The 19,282-nt window shown below is 34.0% G+C and overlaps 1 protein-coding gene across 2 annotated transcripts in view; it reads left to right on the forward strand.

Moving 5' to 3' along the window:
* The window catches only part of ATR (ATR serine/threonine kinase), a 101,265-nt gene that overhangs the window by 9,830 nt on the left and 72,153 nt on the right, over nucleotides 1-19,282 (forward strand). For both annotated transcript variants that reach the window (XM_059920171.1, XM_059920172.1), the window contains exons 2-16: nucleotides 25-116; nucleotides 1,232-1,381; nucleotides 2,784-3,661; nucleotides 4,498-4,676; nucleotides 5,292-5,483; nucleotides 6,539-6,732; nucleotides 7,226-7,378; nucleotides 8,106-8,298; nucleotides 8,531-8,793; nucleotides 10,102-10,292; nucleotides 10,463-10,563; nucleotides 10,758-10,929; nucleotides 11,552-11,722; nucleotides 13,319-13,513; nucleotides 15,091-15,276. In XM_059920171.1, the coding sequence (XP_059776154.1) occupies nucleotides 25-116; nucleotides 1,232-1,381; nucleotides 2,784-3,661; nucleotides 4,498-4,676; nucleotides 5,292-5,483; nucleotides 6,539-6,732; nucleotides 7,226-7,378; nucleotides 8,106-8,298; nucleotides 8,531-8,793; nucleotides 10,102-10,292; nucleotides 10,463-10,563; nucleotides 10,758-10,929; nucleotides 11,552-11,722; nucleotides 13,319-13,513; nucleotides 15,091-15,276 (3,310 nt within the window). The remainder of the gene's footprint in view (nucleotides 1-24; nucleotides 117-1,231; nucleotides 1,382-2,783; nucleotides 3,662-4,497; nucleotides 4,677-5,291; nucleotides 5,484-6,538; nucleotides 6,733-7,225; nucleotides 7,379-8,105; nucleotides 8,299-8,530; nucleotides 8,794-10,101; nucleotides 10,293-10,462; nucleotides 10,564-10,757; nucleotides 10,930-11,551; nucleotides 11,723-13,318; nucleotides 13,514-15,090; nucleotides 15,277-19,282) is intronic.

The following is a 19,282-nucleotide window of genomic DNA, read 5'->3' on the forward strand; positions in this document are numbered from 1 at the left end:
AAAAACATTTTATTTGTATTTTAGTTCCAGTCCAGAGGAATATAATACCGTTGTACAGAAGCCAAGACAAATTCTTTGTCAGTTCATTGACCGAATACTTACAGATGTAAATGTTGGTAAGAAACAATTATTTCTGATATAAATTTTATAAATTAAATTGTGTTCTTTTCCATGTATACACATTATACTAGCATTTTTCTCCATATAATTTTAGGTATATAGTTAGTGTTTATGTTAGTTACTATTTTCAAGCAAGTTCTTTACAATATTACTTGTTACATAATGTGATTTAGGCTTAATGTGATTTAGGCTTTTAAAGTAATTCTGTTTTCCTCTTTGTTATCTAGATTTTCTGCTGCTTGCTATGAGTTCTTCTTTGATATATGATATTATTATAGATAAAAATATTTGGCCAGTTCTGTTTTAGCTAGGTCTTGTGTCACTGGTTGAGAAACAGCAAATGCCATTTAAAAAAAACTCTTTAAATAAGAGTTGGCACCTTTGTCTATGGGAGGTAATAAGATTCTGTGAGTTGTTGAATCAACTATTTCATGTTTGTGACAATCTAAAAGACAAATATTACCAACTTGGCAAGATGGTGTCATATGTGTCATGTCTGGTAAAATTACTTGGAAGGGATAATACAGAGTGGCGTTTGGCTCATGGTTTATAAATTTAATTCCAAATTTGACACAGATTTCATGACTTAACAATAGTCATTTAGCCTTTCTTTTTCGATTAGTAAAATTATGAGTTCCTGAAAAATAACAAACGACTACTGAATACTTGCAGGATGTGTTTTCATATGGTACTCCATCTGTTTTGACCACTTGTCCTTACCCTGTCTGTATGACCAACTCATCATCTAGGAATCAACTCCTTCAAGCATCTTCCCAGACACTTGTTTCCTCTATTGTAGATTAGGGCAGTTAACATATAATTACTAGTTTATTTGTCTGACTCCTTCACCTGATTGTGAGGGTTTTTTTAATCCTCAGATTTTCACACAGTGCCAGGCGTATTGTAGGCCTATAGCACATGTTTGGTGAATGGATATATAACAGATGAATACATATGATTATTAAACATTTAAAATTAGAAAGATAGGATTGTAATGTGTTTTTAGCCCCATCAGTTTATCATGAGCACTGTGTTGGACATAATTCTTGTCACCAAAGTCTAGTTTCTTAAAAGGACTGCCATTTAATTTGTCATGACTCTTTTGTTTTAGTTGCTCTGGAACTTGTAAAGAAGACTGACTCTCAGCCAACCTCTGTGATGTTGCTTGATTTCATCCAGCATATCATGAAGTCCTCCCCACTTATGTTTGTAAATGTGAATGGAAGCCATGGGCAAAATGAGGCCAAAGGCAGTTGTATTGGTAAGTCCTGCTGTTTGTGCATTCATTTTCAATTTCTTCTATGAATTCTACCCTCTTCTGCTCTTCTGAAATATAATGTACACATTGTTACACATATTTTGGTCAAATTTGGTATAAACTGAGGGAGCAAAATGGTAATGGTTAGTTTTATTTCATGCATCCTTATTGTGTTCTTATGAACTAGGTACCCAGAATGGAGCAGAAGTAATTGAATATGTTCATATGCCATTGAAAACTTTAGAAGTTTTCTTTTTTCTGTTTTTGGTAATCTCTTTCTTGTAGATCAGGCGTTAGCAAACCATGGCCCACAGGCTGGCCGCCTGTTTCTGTGAACAAAGTTTTATTGGAACACAGCCATGATCATTCATTTACTTATTGTCTGCACTACTTCAAAGGCAACACTGAGTAGTGGACATGGAGATCATATGGCCCTCAAGCCTAAAATACTACTTTTGTCTCTTTATTGGCTTCCTCATAAAGAGGTGTAAAGCACATAGCTTTTTTTTTTCTGTATAATGCATAGAGTATTTAGAAATTTTTTTGCTTGAATTTAAGATTCAACTTTGATAGTATGTCCTTTAAAAAGTCTTTTCTGACCATTACTGACTGCCTACTCTAGGACTGGCTTAGTTGCTCTTTCTTTATGCTGTTAGTACAGAGTGTTCTATATTTCTTCTATCATAGTAGTTTTTAAACTATATTATAAATATCTGTCTGTCTATATTCTTTGCTACACTGATTTTTAAAAAACAGGTTATAACCCATTTAGTGGGTATTGAAGATGAAATATAATTGACTAGAAAATATTATAGTACACTGCATGTAATAAGTACTGTTTCATGAAACTTGTTTCATATATTTAAATTTTAAAAATATGCATATGTATACTGGGTTGTGATATGAAATATATCTCTTAGTTGCAGTTAAGAAGTTTGAGAATCTATATTATAGGATTCAGGAGGACAGGACTATGACTGACTTGTTCTTACGCATCTGAGACAGAGTCACTACTCAATAATATTTGTTGAAGGAGTGATAATTACTATTTACTGAGCCTTTATTTAACTTGAGGCACTATGCTGAGAATTTCAAATATATTATCTTACTTGATCAGGGTAGCATATAAAGTAGGTGTCATTATTCCCCTTTCATAGATGAAGTTACAGAAGTTTAGAGAAATGAAAAGTTCACACGACTGATAAGTGGAGAGCTAGGAACTTGTCTGACGCCAAATTTGGTATTCTAAATCATTATAATATGTTTCCATTGTGTAGGCGATGTTTTAGACTATTTTGTTAGTGAAGTTTACACTTTAAAAATAAATCATCAAGCATTTAGCAAATTGATTGGCACTCTGATGTATTTATTTATTTATTATCTTTTTTGTTTGTTTATTTCAAAGAATTCAGTAACTGGATCATAACAAGACTTCTGCGGATTGCAGCAACTCCATCCTGTCACATGTTACACAAAAAAATCTGTGAAGTCATCTGCTCATTATTATTTCTTTTTAAAAGCAAGAGTCCTGCCATTTTTGGAGTACTGACGAAGGAATTATTACATCTTTTTGAAGATTTGATTTACCTCCACGAAAGAGATGCAACGGGACGCTTTGTGGAATGGCCAGTGGTAGTTAGCCGATTTTTAAGTCAATTAGATGAACATGTAGGATATTTACAACCAGCTCCTTTGCAGTTCATGAACATGCAAAATTTAGAGTTTATCGAAGTCACTTTATTAACGGTTCTTATTCGTATTATTGCAATTGTGTTTTTTAGAAGGCAAGAACTCTTACTTTGGCGGATAGTTTGTGTTCTGCTAGAGTATGGTAGTCCAAAAGTTAAATCCTTAGCAATTAGCCTTTTAACTGAACTCTTTGAGCTTGGAGGACTACCAGCACAACCAGCCAGCACTTTTTTCAGCTCATTTTTGGAATTATTAAAACACCTTGTAGAAATGGATGCTGACCAATTGAAACTCTATGAAGAGCCATTATCAAAGCTGATAAAGACACTATTCCCCTTTGAAGCAGAAGCTTATAGAAATGTTGAGCCTGTCTATTTAAATATGCTGCTAGAAAAGCTCTGTGTCATGTTTGAAGATGGTGTGCTTTTGCAGCTTAAGTCTGATTTGCTAAAAGCAGCTTTGTGCCATTTACTGCAGTATTTCCTTAGATATGTGCCAGCTGGGTATGAATCTGCTTTACAAGTCAGGAAGGTTTATGTGAGAAATATTTGTAGAGCTCTTGTGGATGTGCTTGGAGTTCAGGTAGATACAGAGGTAAGTCATTTTTAAGGTTACTTGTTAAGCATGTAATTTGTTCTTAATTTAAGTGTATGCATATATGCAAGATTAATAATGAGAAAATAAAATATCTTTAATAATGTACATTCAGAATGGGATGATGTTTATAATCTACTTTGGCTTCCTATTATGGATTTTTAATTTGATTTTAGAAACATTTGTGCACTACATTGGTAATGAACTGCCAATGGAGTTTTAAAGTAGAGTTTGTGAAGTGTAAACATGTTTGTTGCATTATTAATTAAAAAGGGGCCAGTTATCACCTTCATTGCAAAAACTTTGAGCACTCACATAGATTTTTCTTTGACAGGTTATAATCAATCACTTCTAGAAAACCTATAGGTATATAGTACTAGTCATGCCAAATTGTGCCTTTTTTTTCTATTTGAACTGTGGGAGACAGTCAGTACAATAAAACAGATATACAATAAATTGATTAAATATTTTAGTTTATTTTATCTGTAAGTCTTGCTAGATTTGTAGTATGAAAGAAGTTAGTAATTCCCTTGTACAATTTTCTTTGTGGCATTTTGGTCTAGGGAAAACAGGTTATAGAGAGAAAGATTTGTCTTAGGCCTTCTAAGACTATAGACCATAGTTCTACATATAGAACTATACATATGTCGATGTATAGACTGTGAAATAATATATAGATTAACTTAGGTTTTTGTTTTGTGTTTGTTTTGTCTGATGAGACTCTGAAAATAATTTACCTTATTTGACATCTTAATACCTAATGTATTTTTGCTGTCTGTCTATGAATAATATAAACTTATTTTCTAAGAATTAGTTTTTTATTTTTACTTTCTCAGTATTTGTTGGGCCCACTTTATGCAGCCTTAAAAATGGAAAGTATGGAAATCATTGAGGAGGTTCAGTACCAAATTCAACAGGAAAACCTCAGCAGTAATAGCGATGGAGTATCACCCAAAAGGCGTCGACTCAGCTCCTCTCTTAACTCTTCCAAGAGAGCACCAAAACAGACAGAGGAGTATGACCCTCATTCAGTTTGTATTTAGCCACTTAATAAAACTTAGTCACTTAAAAATCATCTTTACGTAAGTGCTTTGACTTAAATACACAAGGAACATTTGTTCTTTCTGTAGGTAGTCAAAGGAATGCTTAAAATATCTTAATAGTGCTTGTAGTCTATTCTAGTATAAAAGATTTCATGGCTAAATATGGTTACTTAAAAGACTTTTTTAAGTCTTTACTTGGCTAATTTAACTTTTTAATACATGAAAAATCTCTGAGACTTTACATCCATCAGCAATTAAAAAAATGTTAACAAACTATCTTTTTGTAATGTAGCCAAAGAATTCCCATGCTTCAGCCAACTATAAAAGTTGTTTTAAATTTCAGTAGTTGTAGGGTCCCTGGCAGTCCAGTGGTTAGGACTCGGCGCTTTCACTGCCGTGGCCCAGGTTCAATCCCTGGTTGGGAAACTAAGATCCCAGAAGCCGCACAGCGTGGCCAAAAAAAAAAAAATTTCAGTAGTTGCCATTACATGCTGTCTTTTGTTTTAAATATTTTTCGTATGTGAGCAAAATTATATAAATTCATATGAATATGAATATCTTTATACTCCTGTTATAATTAATTACAGAATTAAACATGTGGATATGAACAAAAAGAGCATATTATGGAGTGCACTGATACAGAAGGCTGAGTCCCTTCAGGTTTTCCTTGAATTCAATAACCTGAAGAATCCTGTTATTGAGACTTTAGAAGGAATCGCTGTCATCCTACAACTGACTGCTCTGTGTACTGTTCATTGTTCTCATCAAAACATGGACTGGTAAAACAACTTGTATTTTCTGGGTGGGTTTTGTGTAATAAATTTGAATTTATTGTTTTGGAAGACTTCTTTATTCACTTGATTTTTGTGACCTTAGAACACAAACATTTCAGTGAAATAGAAATTTTTTTTTTGAGCACTTGCTAAATGCCAGGTACTGTGTTAGGTACTATACATACCTTATTTAATCTTTACAAGAGTTCTGTGAAGTAAATGCTATTATGTCCACTTTACACACTAGAAATTGAGACTCAGAGAAATTGAGGCTCGTTTTTGTCTGAAGCCTAAACTAACTTTCCTGGGCAGAAAAGTAGAACACATTTTTATACAACTCAGAAGCCAATGCTCTTCTAGCCAAACGTTTCGTCAAGAGAACTTTGCCCTTTGATCATAAAAGTAGGAATTTAAAACTCATTAGAGGTATATTTTCAGTTTAGTATTCTTAATATAGGCTAATTATCAGAAGAAACAAAGTGTGAACCCTCTCTGAAGATTTAGTCTTACTGCCACATTATAGACCAACACTCCTTGTTAATTTTTTACATAATCATTTATTCTGTATTTTCTGACTCTTAACTAGCTAATACAAAGTTATGAAGGAGATTTTAAAGAAACTATATTCATTCAGATTGCATTAAATTTGGAATTTGAGATAACTTGAAGTAATAGCTAATTAGGTTGAAGTCTGCCTTTCTCGTATAATTAAGAAACAGTTTACACAGGCATATCTTCTGTTATTTTAAAGCCTGGTGGTGTCACATTTAAGTATCATAGATTAGCTTTACCAAATCCTGAGTGATTTAGGCATAAAGGGATTAAACTTAAAATAATGGGCTCAGTAGTTGTGGTGCACAGGCTTAGTTGCTTTGCACCATGTGGGATCTTCCCAGACCAGGGCTCAAACCCGTGTCCCCTGCATTGGCAGGCAGATTCTTAATTGCTGCACCACCAGGGAAGTCCCATACTCAAAGTTTCTTTTGGCTTACTACGATACTAGTTTTGACTATAACAAAATTCATTTTAATTCTATGTCCTAAAAAATGTTTTAACTGCAGCTGCTGTGATTTCAAGGACTGTCAACAGAAATGTAAGAAGAAACCTTCAGTAGTGATAACTTGGATGTCTTTGGATTTTTACACAAAAGTGCTTAAGAGCTGCAGGACTTTGTTAGAATCTGTTCAGAAACCTGACCTGGAGACAATTATTGACAAAGTGGTAAAAATATATGATGCTTTGATGTATATTCAAGGTGAGTACAAAAAACCAATAGATCAAAATAACCTTAAAAGGTAATCAGTATAGAAATAGTTTTTCTCTTTTGCCTAAGGCTTAAATATGCAATTGTTGGGAATACCCAAAAGTTTTTTCTTGATTTCAGTTCTATTAAGCTTATCAGTAATTTGTAAGTTCTAAATTTATTTGTCTAACATTTTGATTTATTCTTTTTCAGTCAATAGAAACTATTTATAACTTTAAAAGTTTTGATTTGAGAATCTGAAGAATGCTATGATTCTTCTCCTAAAAAACATATAAATGCATATTTTTATAAAGTCACAGTTAATTCCTTTGGATTCACAGACCTCAGAACATCATCTCTGTGTTAAGAACCCCTGTTTATTGAATGTTTGCTGTAATTCCACTTGTAAAAGATGTTTAGAATGTCTTTTTTTTATTGAAAGAAGACACAGGTAAATATGATTAAAGAAAAGGTATAATTAATCACCTATTGTGTATTTCTGTAGTAAAAACTTCATTTGAAGATCATATCCTGGAAGACTTATGTGGAATGCTCTCGCTTCCATGGATTTGTTCCCATTCTGATGATGGCTCTTTAAAGTTGACCACATTTGCCACCAGTCTTCTAACAGTAAGCCAGAGGATTTCAGATAGCTACTGTAAGTGGTCACAAAATTCTATATGTGTGATTTGTTTTCTTTTCATTTATCTCTATTTTGGACTTCTAACACTTAATCATTTCTATTTTTTCAATAATTACAAGAGAAGGTACATTTTTTAATAACTTAAAAAGAAGGAGTTAGACATGTAGAAAGGAATAAATTGTAGGATTTGTACATCCTCAACTCTATTCTGCCAACATTGTTCTCCAAAGATGTCATTCCAGTTTATATTTCTGTTAGCAGAATATGTGAGTTCCTGTTGTTTCATATCCTCACCAGCACTTGGCATTGTCAAATTTTAAAATTTTTGTTATCTTAAAAAAAAAAAAAGAGGGAATTCCTTGGCAGTCCAGTGGTTAGGACTCCGTGCTCTCACTGCAGAAGGCCCAGGTTCGATCCCTGGTCTGGGAGCTAAAATCCCACAAGCCGCGCAGTGCGCCTAAAAAAAAAAAAACAGAAAGAATGTCAGAGACATAGCTACCTAAACAAACACATGTTTTTTGCTATCTGATGGGTGTTTCAATTTGGATTTCCCTGATTATCTAGTAAGATTGGGCATAGACCTTTTTTAGTGCACATGCTTTATTTTTGGAAAAGGAGCTTTTAATTAAATACTATATGTATTTTAAATGTTATTTGACTTTACAGCAAAGAATAAATATATATGTATATATATATAAAATTAACACTTAGAAATCTTGATTAATAGACTTAATTTTTTCAGCACCACAGGCACAGTCACGATGCGTATTTCTTCTAACTCTTTTTCCAAGAAGAATATACCTTGAGTGGAGAACAGCAGTTTACAGCTGGGCCCTGCAGAGCTCCCATGAAGTAATCCGGACAAGTTGTATTAATGGATTTTTTATCTTATTACAGCAGCAGAATTCTTGTAACAGAGTTCCCAAGATTCTTATGTATGTATTAATATTTTAATTTGAATATACAACTTGATTGGACAGATATCATACATGCAAATTTATGTTTATTGCTGGCTATATAGAGCTAACATTGCTTTTAGTTTTAGAATTAAAAATTTTTTCCTTCTACCCTTTGTTTTACCAGTACTTTTGCCTCAAATTAAACAAGACTATTTAGACCACAAAATTAAGCAAGAAGGTTTAGTACTTTTTGTTTTTTTCCCCATAGAGATAAAGTCAAAGATGATTCTGACATTGTCAAGAAAGAATTTGCATCTATACTTGGTCAGCTTGTCTGTACACTTCATGGCATGTTTTATTTGACAAGTTCTTTATCAGAACCTTTCTCTGAACATAGACGTATTGACCTTTTATGTAAGAGCCTAAAAGTCACTTCTCAACATGAATGTTCATCTTCTCGACTAAAAGCGTCTGCTTGCAAGCCATTCCTTTTCCTACTGAAAAAAAAATTACCTAGTCCTGTGAAACTTGGTGAGTGGTTTGTTATGATTTATTTAATATTTTAAAGCCTATTTAAGCTCTGTTTTTAAAATCAGTGGTGGAATTAGGCTAAAGCCTTGAAAGATTAGACTTGCTTGATAGAGTCAATGCTTATGTAATGATCATTCATAAAAGGGATGTCTGGTATTAGACTGTATCACAGAACTAACAATGGAAGTAATTTTTAGATTTTCTAAATGCTTTTGTGATTTGACAGTGTAATGGGGCGTACCTGATGTTTGGTTCAATATTGTGAGGTTCAGTACTCTGTATCCTCTTCAGTGATCCCAGGGACCTTCTTAATGTGTCCCTTGCCACTACTTTGGACCTTCAGAACTTCAAATAGTTAGATACTTTGCCCAGCTGAGGAGTATGGATTGTATCTTTGCCGCTTTCCAATGGTAATGGTGTATGAATTTGTTGGGAGCATGAGATTTATACACATACTTGGAAGATTGCTTTGTTTGGGTAATAAATTACAATTTGTCCTCAAGTTTTCAAAACAATGTATGATAGGTGATTTCTAGGACTCCCTAAATCTAGTAATGTAATGTAATGTAATATAAGATTAACAGGGACTGCCCTGGTGGTCCAGTGGTAAAAAACCTGCCTTACAGTGTAGGGCACGCAGGTTCGATCCCTGGTCAGGGAACTAAGATCCCACACCCGCGGGGCAACTAAGCCCCTGCGCCACAGCTACTGAGCTCGCGAGCCCTGGAGCCTGCACACAACAACTAGAGAGAGAAAACCCGTACGCCACAACTAGAGAGAAGCCTGTGCACCACAGCGAAGAGCCCGAGCACTGCAAGGAAAGATCCCGCGTGCCGCAACTAAGACCTGACGCAGCCAAAAAATAAATAAAATAAATAAATAATAAATAAATCTTTAAAAACAAAATAAGATTAACAGTAAAGCTAAGCTTGCCCTTAATTCAGTTCTTTAGATTAGTGAAATGTGCTTTTAAATCTCTCCCAGTAATATAATGATCTACAAAATCTAAGTGACTAGTCATTATAAAACTTTAAAAAATTCTAGAATTTATTTTAGATTTAAATTATGTATAACTTTTACTAAGTAAAAGTAAATTTAAATTTATAAGTATTCAGTTTTATAAGTACTCAGTATTTATTTGTTTTAATCCTCCACAATTCTGTGTGCTTTACAAATTTAAACACTAAATATTGACTTTATAAGACAACTTAGCATTCTTTGTAGTATATTATTTATTGACAGTATTTTTATAGTAAAACTTTTCTGTTTACTGTGTTAAATTAAGTATTATATGCTTTTGCCCTTTAGCTTTCATAGATAATCTGTATCATCTTTGTAAGCACCTTGATTTTAGAGAAGATGAAACAAATGTAAAAATGGTTCTTGGAACTTTATTAAATTTAATGGAAGATCCAGACAAGGATGTTAGAGTGGCTTTTAGTGGAAATATCAAGCATATATTGGAATCCTTGGATGCTGAAGATGGATTTATAAAAGAGGTTGATGATTTTTATTTTAAATTTAAATTTAATTTTATTTTACTTTATTTTTATTTGTATTTTATTTATTTTATTTTATTAAAATTTTATTTTATTTAAATTTTATTTTTCTGTGTTTTCATAAACCTGGCTTTAAAAATTTCTTTAACTAGTTAATTTTATTGGTCCAGCTTTTTGTCTTAAGAATGAAAGAAGCATATACACATGCTCAGATCTCAAGAAATAATGAGTTGAAGGATACCTTGATTCTTACAACAGGGGATATTGGAAGGTATGTTTGGCAGCTATTGTATACTTCCTTATTTATTTTGGCCATTTTCCTTTTTTGTTTGCCTGCTGTTAGAAATGGTGATATGAGAGATGTGATGTTATAGGAAGAAGTGTGATACCAGTATGCATTTATTTGTGGATTTCCATTTATTTTCAAAACATTGATGATAACTTTTTTTTTTTTAATAATTTTAGGGCAGCAAAAGGGGATTTGGTACCTTTTGCACTCTTGCACTTATTGCATTGTTTATTATCCAAGTCAGCATCTGTCTCTGGAGCAGCATACACAGAAATTAGAGCTCTGGTTGCAGCTAAAAGTGTTAAACTGCAAAACTTTTTCAGCCAGTATAAGAAACCCATCTGTCAGGTGAGAGTCAGCATTGACCTTGACTATAGGAAATAGCATTACTTTGCAAAAGTTAAAAAAAGAACACATATATGTTTTACTTTTCTTGCTTTAAAAAAGAGGTATTTTTTAAAATGGTTTATTTAAAAGAACCTAAATCTCATCATTTTTATATTTTCGTATCTTGGTCTGAAGATATTGTTTATAAATGGGAGAGGGGAAAAATCATCTTATAATAATTATTACGCTCTATTGTTAATCTGTTAAGAGAAGCCTTTCTGTATTAGCCTTTCTTGTAGTGATAATAAACTTTTTTATGCCTTGATATTATGGATAAGGCACTTTGTTTTAAAAAAGGTTGATTCAAGGCTGAAAAGTAAGGATATGTTAAAATACAGGCTTTGCACTGTGTTAGTGGTGTAATCCTTAGCAAGATATTCAAGTTTCTTAACTAAGCCTGGTTATTTCATCTGTCAAAGGGAGTATGTGCATAATCTACCTCATTAAGGTTGTTACAAAAATTAAATGAACTAATTTAGGTAATATGTTTAGAACACTGTCTGTACTGTCCTTTATGTTAACTTAAAACATATTAGTTAAATGTTCTTCCTTGTGTGAAAACTAATAAATCATTTTGCTTTAGTTTTTGGTAGAATCCCTCCACTCCAGTCAGATGACAGTGCTTCCTAGTACTCCATGCCAGAATGCTGAGATGAGGAAACAAGATGTGGCTCACCAGAGAGAAATGGCTTTAAATACCTTGTCTGAAATTGCCAATGTTTTTGACTTTCCTGATCTTAATCGTTTCCTTACTGTAAGTTGCAAAGTATAGTTGACTTAATTGAGGTTTTCAATTTAATATTTTGTGTTTATTCCATTCTAGATTTTTTTAAAGAAAATCTGGCAAGTACAATGTAGACCATAGATTTTCAAATTTGCATGTTTTCCTTTGACTTTGATATGATAATATTACTTATGTTATAAAAGTGAAATACGTGTTGATTTGAGTCATTGCTCTATAAAGTTAGCTATCTTGAAAGGTTCATACTATTTAAATACTGCTAATTAATTCAGTTTACTGAGCCCTTATGTCTTTAGTGCTATGATTGGTTCCATTGATAATGGAAAGTCTAATATGATCTTACCTACCCCTAAGGAGTTGGAGTAATATAGTACAAACTAGTGCTATAGATGACCTGTGAATTCAGATGATAGAGTTTGTAGTATGGTGTAGTTTGGGAAGCCTTTGAAAAGTCATTAGTGGGACTGAGGTTTGAAAGATGGATGGTGTAGATTATCTTCTTATGTTTTCCCGAAGGCAAAGTTTATTATTCTTAGTTAATATTATAATAGTGATCCATGCAGAATTTTTCTCTACAGTATTATCATATTTTAACAAACTTAAATTGCATGTAAATTGGACAAATCCTAGAAGGAAATATGATACTATACACTGAGGACCACAAAGCTATTTTTACCTTTTCCCTCAGTAGTTCCATCTGGGAGCCCCAAAGCACAGATGTTTATTGCAACATTTTCCAAGTAGCAAATAGACAAAACCCGGAGAAGAAACTAAGTGTCTAATATTTAGGTCCTAGAATATTATGTACCTTAACATAATAATTATAAATACTTTAGAGAAACTACCTTATAATGTCATAACAGTCTTACAGAATTAATATTAAGTTGAAAGGCATAACACAAATAAGGTTTAAGTGTCTCTGAGGGCAGGGCCTGAGTGTTATTTGCTGTCACATCTTCAGTGCCTAGGATAGTGGCTGACATGTAGTAGTTGTTCATTAGATACATAATAAATGAAAGACCAACCATTTTATGTTTGGAATTTTGTGTATTATTTTATGAATGAGATCTTAAAGGAAACAGACCAAAATCAAAGTAGATTTGTTGCCATGTTGGAATGGTGGGTGTGTTAAAAAGGTTTTCTTTAATATTGCAGCATCAACTTTTTAATTTAAAAAATTAAAAATATTGTATTTATGGCTACTCTTGTTTATTGTCTAAATACTATAGTTAGGTCAAATAATAAATCAGGCTTGGAACCACTGCCTTAAGAGCATGAGTACATTTTAACACATATTCATGAGAAATTATTTTCTTTGCTACTTGTACATTAGCTTATTTATTGTCTGTCTCTCCCCCTCTGCAGTGTAAACTCTGTGCCATCAGGGACCTTGTCTATTTTTTCACTGCTGTATCTGAAGTGCCTGAATCATAGTAGATGCTCGTTAAATATGTGTTGAATGAATAAATGGTATATCTGAATTCAGATATGTTGTATGTGGACTCCAAATTTGTGTGGCATTTTTAATTATTTTTGAACATAGCTTATATGAATATTTTATCACCTGGACAAATGTACTTTTTAGTAATTGTAGTGTTTCTTTTTCAGAGAACATTACAAGTTCTGCTACCTGACCTTGCTGCCAAAGCAAGCCCTGCAGCTTCTGCTCTCATTCGAACTTTAGGAAAACAATTAAATGTCAATCGTAGAGAGATTTTAATAAATAATTTCAAGTATATTTTTTCCCATTTGGTCTGTTCCTGTTCCAAGGATGAATTAGAACGTGCCCTTCATTATCTAAAGGTAATTGAATATTTGTTTGTATTTTACTCTTTTGTTTAAATTAGCATTATAGGAAAGCTGCTGTGACATTCTTGTAGGAAATAGAGTGAGTAGTTTATAGTCTATCCGTAGTTTATAGTCTATCCTAGGGTAATATAAGTTCAAATGGTACGTAAATAAGCTTTGCCCTGGGCCAAAGGAGAGTATTAAATAGAATTATTCTTTTGTTATATTCTTTGATTGTTTTACCATAATGGTATATGATAGGTAGTCATCCATTCGTGGATCAGATTCTCAGCTAATTTCATTTTATTTTTTTTAAGTTTTATTTATTTATTTATTTTGATTTTGGCTGTGCCGGGTCTTAGTTGGGGCATGCGGGATCTTCACTGTGGCATGCAGACTTCCTAGTTGCAGCGTGCAGACTTCTTAGTTGCGGCATGTGGGCTTCTTATTTACAGCACACGGACTCCTAGTTGTGGCATGCCTGTGGGATCTAGTTCCCCGACCAGGGATCAAACCTGGGCCCCCTGCATTTGGGAGCACGGAGTCCTTCCCACTGGACCACCAGGGAAGTCCCAGCTAATTTCATTTTAGAATTTATTAATTGATTGGAGCTGTAAAATGACTAATGATATGCAAGTAATGACATCTATTGGAAGAGGCAGTATCCTTCAACTGTAGTACAATGTCAGCACTGAGTTTAGTTACTTAGTGCTCTGATTACAGTTTGGCCCAGTTTCTTGCTAGTTTTCAAATTTAAAATTATAGCTTGTGCTTCTTTTTTTGGTGTTATAGTAGCAACAATATCTGAGGAATAAGAGGCTACATGGGAACAATAGAACCCGTCAGATATGCATATGTAACTCTACTGTTTTTCTCTGATGTTAATTTATTTCACATATTTCATGATATGCCAGCTATGGATCTCTTTCCACATGAGACTTTTTGAATATTGAGTGTATTTATTCATTTTGAGAAAGAAAATCTTTATTGTAAAGGTGGAATGATGATAACATTTCAGTGCTTCTTACTACATGTCAGAAACTTTGCTAAACAATTTTTATGGATCATTTCAGTTGGATAACTCCTCACAGTTACCCAGTGAGATAAAAGTACTATTTTTCCATTTGATAGATGAGAAAACTAAGGCAGAGAAAGGTCAGATTAGGTTACTTATCTAAGTCACAGCACAGCTAATAAATGATAAAGCTGGAATTTAAATATCAGCAGTCTGAGCAGAAAGACTGTGCTCTGAGCCACTGATTTTCCTGTCAGGGTTACATTTCCATGAATAATGAGTGGATGACATCTTGAACCTTTATAGAAAACTAGACTCCCTTTTTAAATTTTTATTTCAAAATAAAGTCTGATCACTTGTTTTCATTACCTGTAACCCATGGCAGACCTACCAGGAGAAATCAAGGTCAGAATCCTTTTCCAATGACTTTTTTATATCATTAGTAATTCTTGTCACCTGATCTAGAGCTCCTGATTAACTAATAGTGTATTAAAATCAGTATACTTATTTCCAAGGTATTAGTATGGAGAAAAAAAACCCTTTTTAAAAAAATTTTTGAAATATGTCTTTGGGTTAGAATGAAACAGAAATTGAACTCGGGAGCCTGTTGAGACAAGATTTCCAAGGACTGCATAATGAATTATTGCTACGTATTGGAGAACACTATCAACAGGTTTTCAATGGTTTGTCAATACTTGCCTCATTTGCATCTAGTGATGATCCATATCAGGGCCCAAGAGATATCACGTCACCCGAACTAATGGTAAGGAATATGTTGTATGGGTTTTTTGCTTGGTTTTTCTCCTTTTTGTAGCTTAATTATGAAATTGGAGAAACAGGTGTTTTATATATTTTCCAAATGCTAGAGATTTATTTGAATTTTCAATTGGGATTTTTATTTTGAAAAGGGTGATGATTTAAATTGCATGGTCACAGCATACATATTAGCATTGAAAAATATGCATTTTCAAATGATCTGAGATTTTATTTTTTCATTGGGTAAAAATGTTCATTTTTCTTCACCGCTTTTTCACTGTAGATTGGAGTGCGTTTGTAGCTCCCCCCACTACCCCTTCCGTGGCATGACATGCTAACTTTATCACTTCTAACTATATTTAAATCCATTGTTGGATTTAAGATAAGTTAGAAAATATGTTATTCCTTTTTGTCTTTCCTTGTCTTAAATTTGTATCTGAAATCATCTTACTATTTTATTTCTTCACCTGAAAAAACATAAATCCTGAGGCTTACTATTTCTTCTTTTGATTGCTTTCATTCTTTCAAGAGACTCAAATTTTGCTGATATTTTGCTGATATTTTGACTATCAGCGAAATATCTTGAGAGATTTCTATCTCTGCTTTCTCATTTCCCATTCATTCTTTAGCTTATTCTAGCCTGACTCTGTTCTAAATATTCTACTGAAATTCTCATCTTGTCAAGGTCAAAAACAGTCTTCCTGCTATAAAATCTAATGGTCACTTCTCTTTTCCTATCTTATTCGGCTTCCAGTAGCATTCAGTACAACTGACCATCCTTTCTTATGTGGCATCTGTGACACTGCATTTTCTTGATTTTCTTTTTGCTTCACTGTCTACTCATTCTTTTTTTAAAAATTTATTTTATTGAAGTATAGTTGATTTACAATGTTGTGTTAATTTCTGCTGTATAGCAAAGTGATTCAGTTAACATATATATATTCTTTTTCATAGTCCTTTCCATTATGGTTTATTACAGGATACTGAATACAGTTCCCTGTGCTATACAGTAGGACCTTGTTGTTTATCCATTCTATATATAATAGTTTGCATCTGCTAATCCCAAACTCCCAAACTATCCCTCCCCCACCCCTCCCCCTTGGCAACCACAGGTCTGTTCTCTATGTCTGTGAGTCTGTTTCTGTTTGGTCGATAAAGTTCATTTGTGTCATATTTTAGATTCCACATATAAGTGATAGCATATGGTATTTGTCTTTCTCTTTCTGACTTATTTCACATAGTATTCACATAGTATGATAATCCCTTGGTTCATCCATGTTGCTGCAAATGGCATTATTTCATTCTTTTTTATGGCTGAGTAGGATTCCATTGTATATATGTACCACATCTTCTTTATCCATTCATCTGTTGATTGTCCACTCATTCTTTTCTTTTTCTTTTTTTTGTCCACTCATTCTTAATCTTTACTTTATCTACTTTATCCTCTAAATGTTAGATTGATTCAGTGCTGTGTAATTGGGTCTTTTTCTCTATAAATATTCTCTCTTTAAATGAGAGAGAATCTGAATTCATCTGTTCCTGTAATATGATTTACGTTTTGTTGATTTCATAGTGGAACTTCTAGTCCAGACCTCTCTTGAGCTTTGGACTTTTGGGCTTATGCAAGTTAGGTCCTGGGAGGAAACAGATGGCGTACACAAAAATGTTTCACTGAAAAGAATTTAATGAAGGGACTATTTTCATTGATATGGGCAAGGTTAAGAGAACCAGCAGGGAATGTTAAGGAACCCAGGGACTAGAAACGGCAGAAAACATATGCTCCCCTTAGTCCTGGGCAGGAAGAAATGGCGTTACCAGAGCCTGGTTGAGAGCTAGAACCATGGTGCGGGGGAAGGGCTCTCATTGTATATAACCACTGCCAGAACCACCTCACAACGCAGAGAGAGCAGGAAGTATAAATACCACACTCTCTCCTCCTGCCCTTTGTTCCCTTGTTGGTGCCTCCTGTTGACTGAATTTAGTGGGAAGCCAGAGGGAAAGATATCGTGAGTGATGAAATCTGGTTAGCCTCCTAGGCACATAGCAAGGCAGAAAAGAGCAGAGAATGGATCTGAGGATGAGGGAAGATGGCAGATAGAGACTGTCCAGCTTCCTCTTTGTAATCTCTATTTGTCCGTCTTTTAAGCATCTCAAACAAGTCCAAACATTACATGTCCATTAAAAAATCTTTATTTTCCCTTTAACCTGTTTCTCTCACAGTCTTCCCTTCTCAGGAAATGGTACCAGTATCTACCTAGAAGCTCAGTTGCTTCAAAACCTGGAAGGTATTCATGAGCCCTTCATTTCTTATATCCTTTAAAATTAAGTTTCAACAAGTCCTTTCAAGTCTAGCCCCAAAATATATCTTTCCATCTCTGCGGCCACCACCCTTATACAGGTGACCATCATCTTTCTCCAGGAATACTGTAAAAACATCCTAACAGTTCTCTCCTTTTGCTCTTCCTTTCCTGCATCTTTAATCAGTTACTTACACAGCATTTGAAGTACTCTTCTTACAACCTATACTCACATTATCCCCTGTCTAAATTCCTTCTATTGTTTTCATTGCTCTTATAAGGCTGTACGTGGTCTGTATATCTTTCCACCCTCATATTGTGCAACTTTTATCTTCCTTTCTCCCTGTATTTCAGCATTGTTTTGTTTGTGTTTCTTAAACATGTCAAGTTTTTTCCTGCTTCACAGCCTTTGCAGTACGTAGTTTCTTTACTTGGAATATTATCCTGGATCTTTTTCATTCTTTAGATCTCAGAGTTTCCTGATCACCCTATCTAAGTTCCTGATCACCTCATCCCAGTTCTCTCTCATGTGATCATGTTTATTTCTTTATAGCACTTGTCGCAACCTTATGTACATATTTACTTGTTTAATGTCTTCTTCTCATATCAGTGTCCCATGTAAGCTAGTAGGGAGAGCTTATCTCATACACCTGCACCTGGCACAGTATTCTAGGCATACATAATAAATATTTGGTGAGTGGCAGATGAACAAACTATTTGTCTAAATGTAAGAGCTTTAAAATTAGAATGTTGACACAGACTATGTGAGTATCATCTATATCTGCTTTTCATTTAAGAATGGGCTGAAACCATGCGATTAGTGAATTATGGCTTATTAAACCTAAGTTGAGTCTTAATCGAAATCAGAAGTTTGTAAATTAAATGTAATTTTAGGCTTTGGTAGAACAGGTGATTCTCTGTGCTTTGGAAGAGAAAAAAAGTTTATCCCAACATCTAACCTGGAGAACGTGTTGGACACCTAATTTCCTCTCTACTGTGAGGTAGTGCAATACCCTTCTTACTGCCCCCTGACCACAGCCTGGCAGTGTGTGTAACCTAGAGATACTTAAATTAGGTGCCTCAATGCCAAACAATGCAACTTTCTCCTGGAGTTGGAAAATATTCTAATTGCTACTTCTCCCCAGCACCCCCCCCCCTTTTTTTTTGGTCCCTTTTCTTGCCTATACATAAAGATTTTTAAAGAGGGGAAAATTCTTCTTTGCAGAGTACTCACATTCCCAGTTTTTAATAATACTAACTTAAGTTTATTTAACACTTTACTATATTCTAAGTGCTTAACACGTGTTATTTTATTTAATCTCTACGACAACTCTATGCAGTTGGTGCTTTCATTGTCCCATCTTACAGACTCAGAGGAGCTAAGTAACTTATCCAGCGTCAAATACTAGGAAGTGTCAAAACTGGGATTCAAACCCAGGTTTGGCTGATTTAAAGCCCATACCCTCTCCTCTAGGACCCTTTTTCAAGAAAGAATTAACCCTGTCCACTTCAGGAGACCCAAAGTGCCATGGACAGTGATACCTAACCTGTAATTGTTGATACCCTAGGCTTGTACCCCTTTATTACTATTACATCAGGGGATATTGACCTCTATGTCAGACCTTCATTCTGGCAGGGTACCTGTTCCTTAATCAAGTACTTTTTTTTTTGTCCACCTTAGCTCTAAATGCTCTAGATAAGGACATTCACTTGTCT

The sequence above is a fragment of the Balaenoptera ricei genome, chromosome 4 (assembly GCF_028023285.1).
Source record: "Balaenoptera ricei isolate mBalRic1 chromosome 4, mBalRic1.hap2, whole genome shotgun sequence".
Taxonomy (NCBI): Eukaryota; Metazoa; Chordata; class Mammalia; order Artiodactyla; family Balaenopteridae; genus Balaenoptera; species Balaenoptera ricei.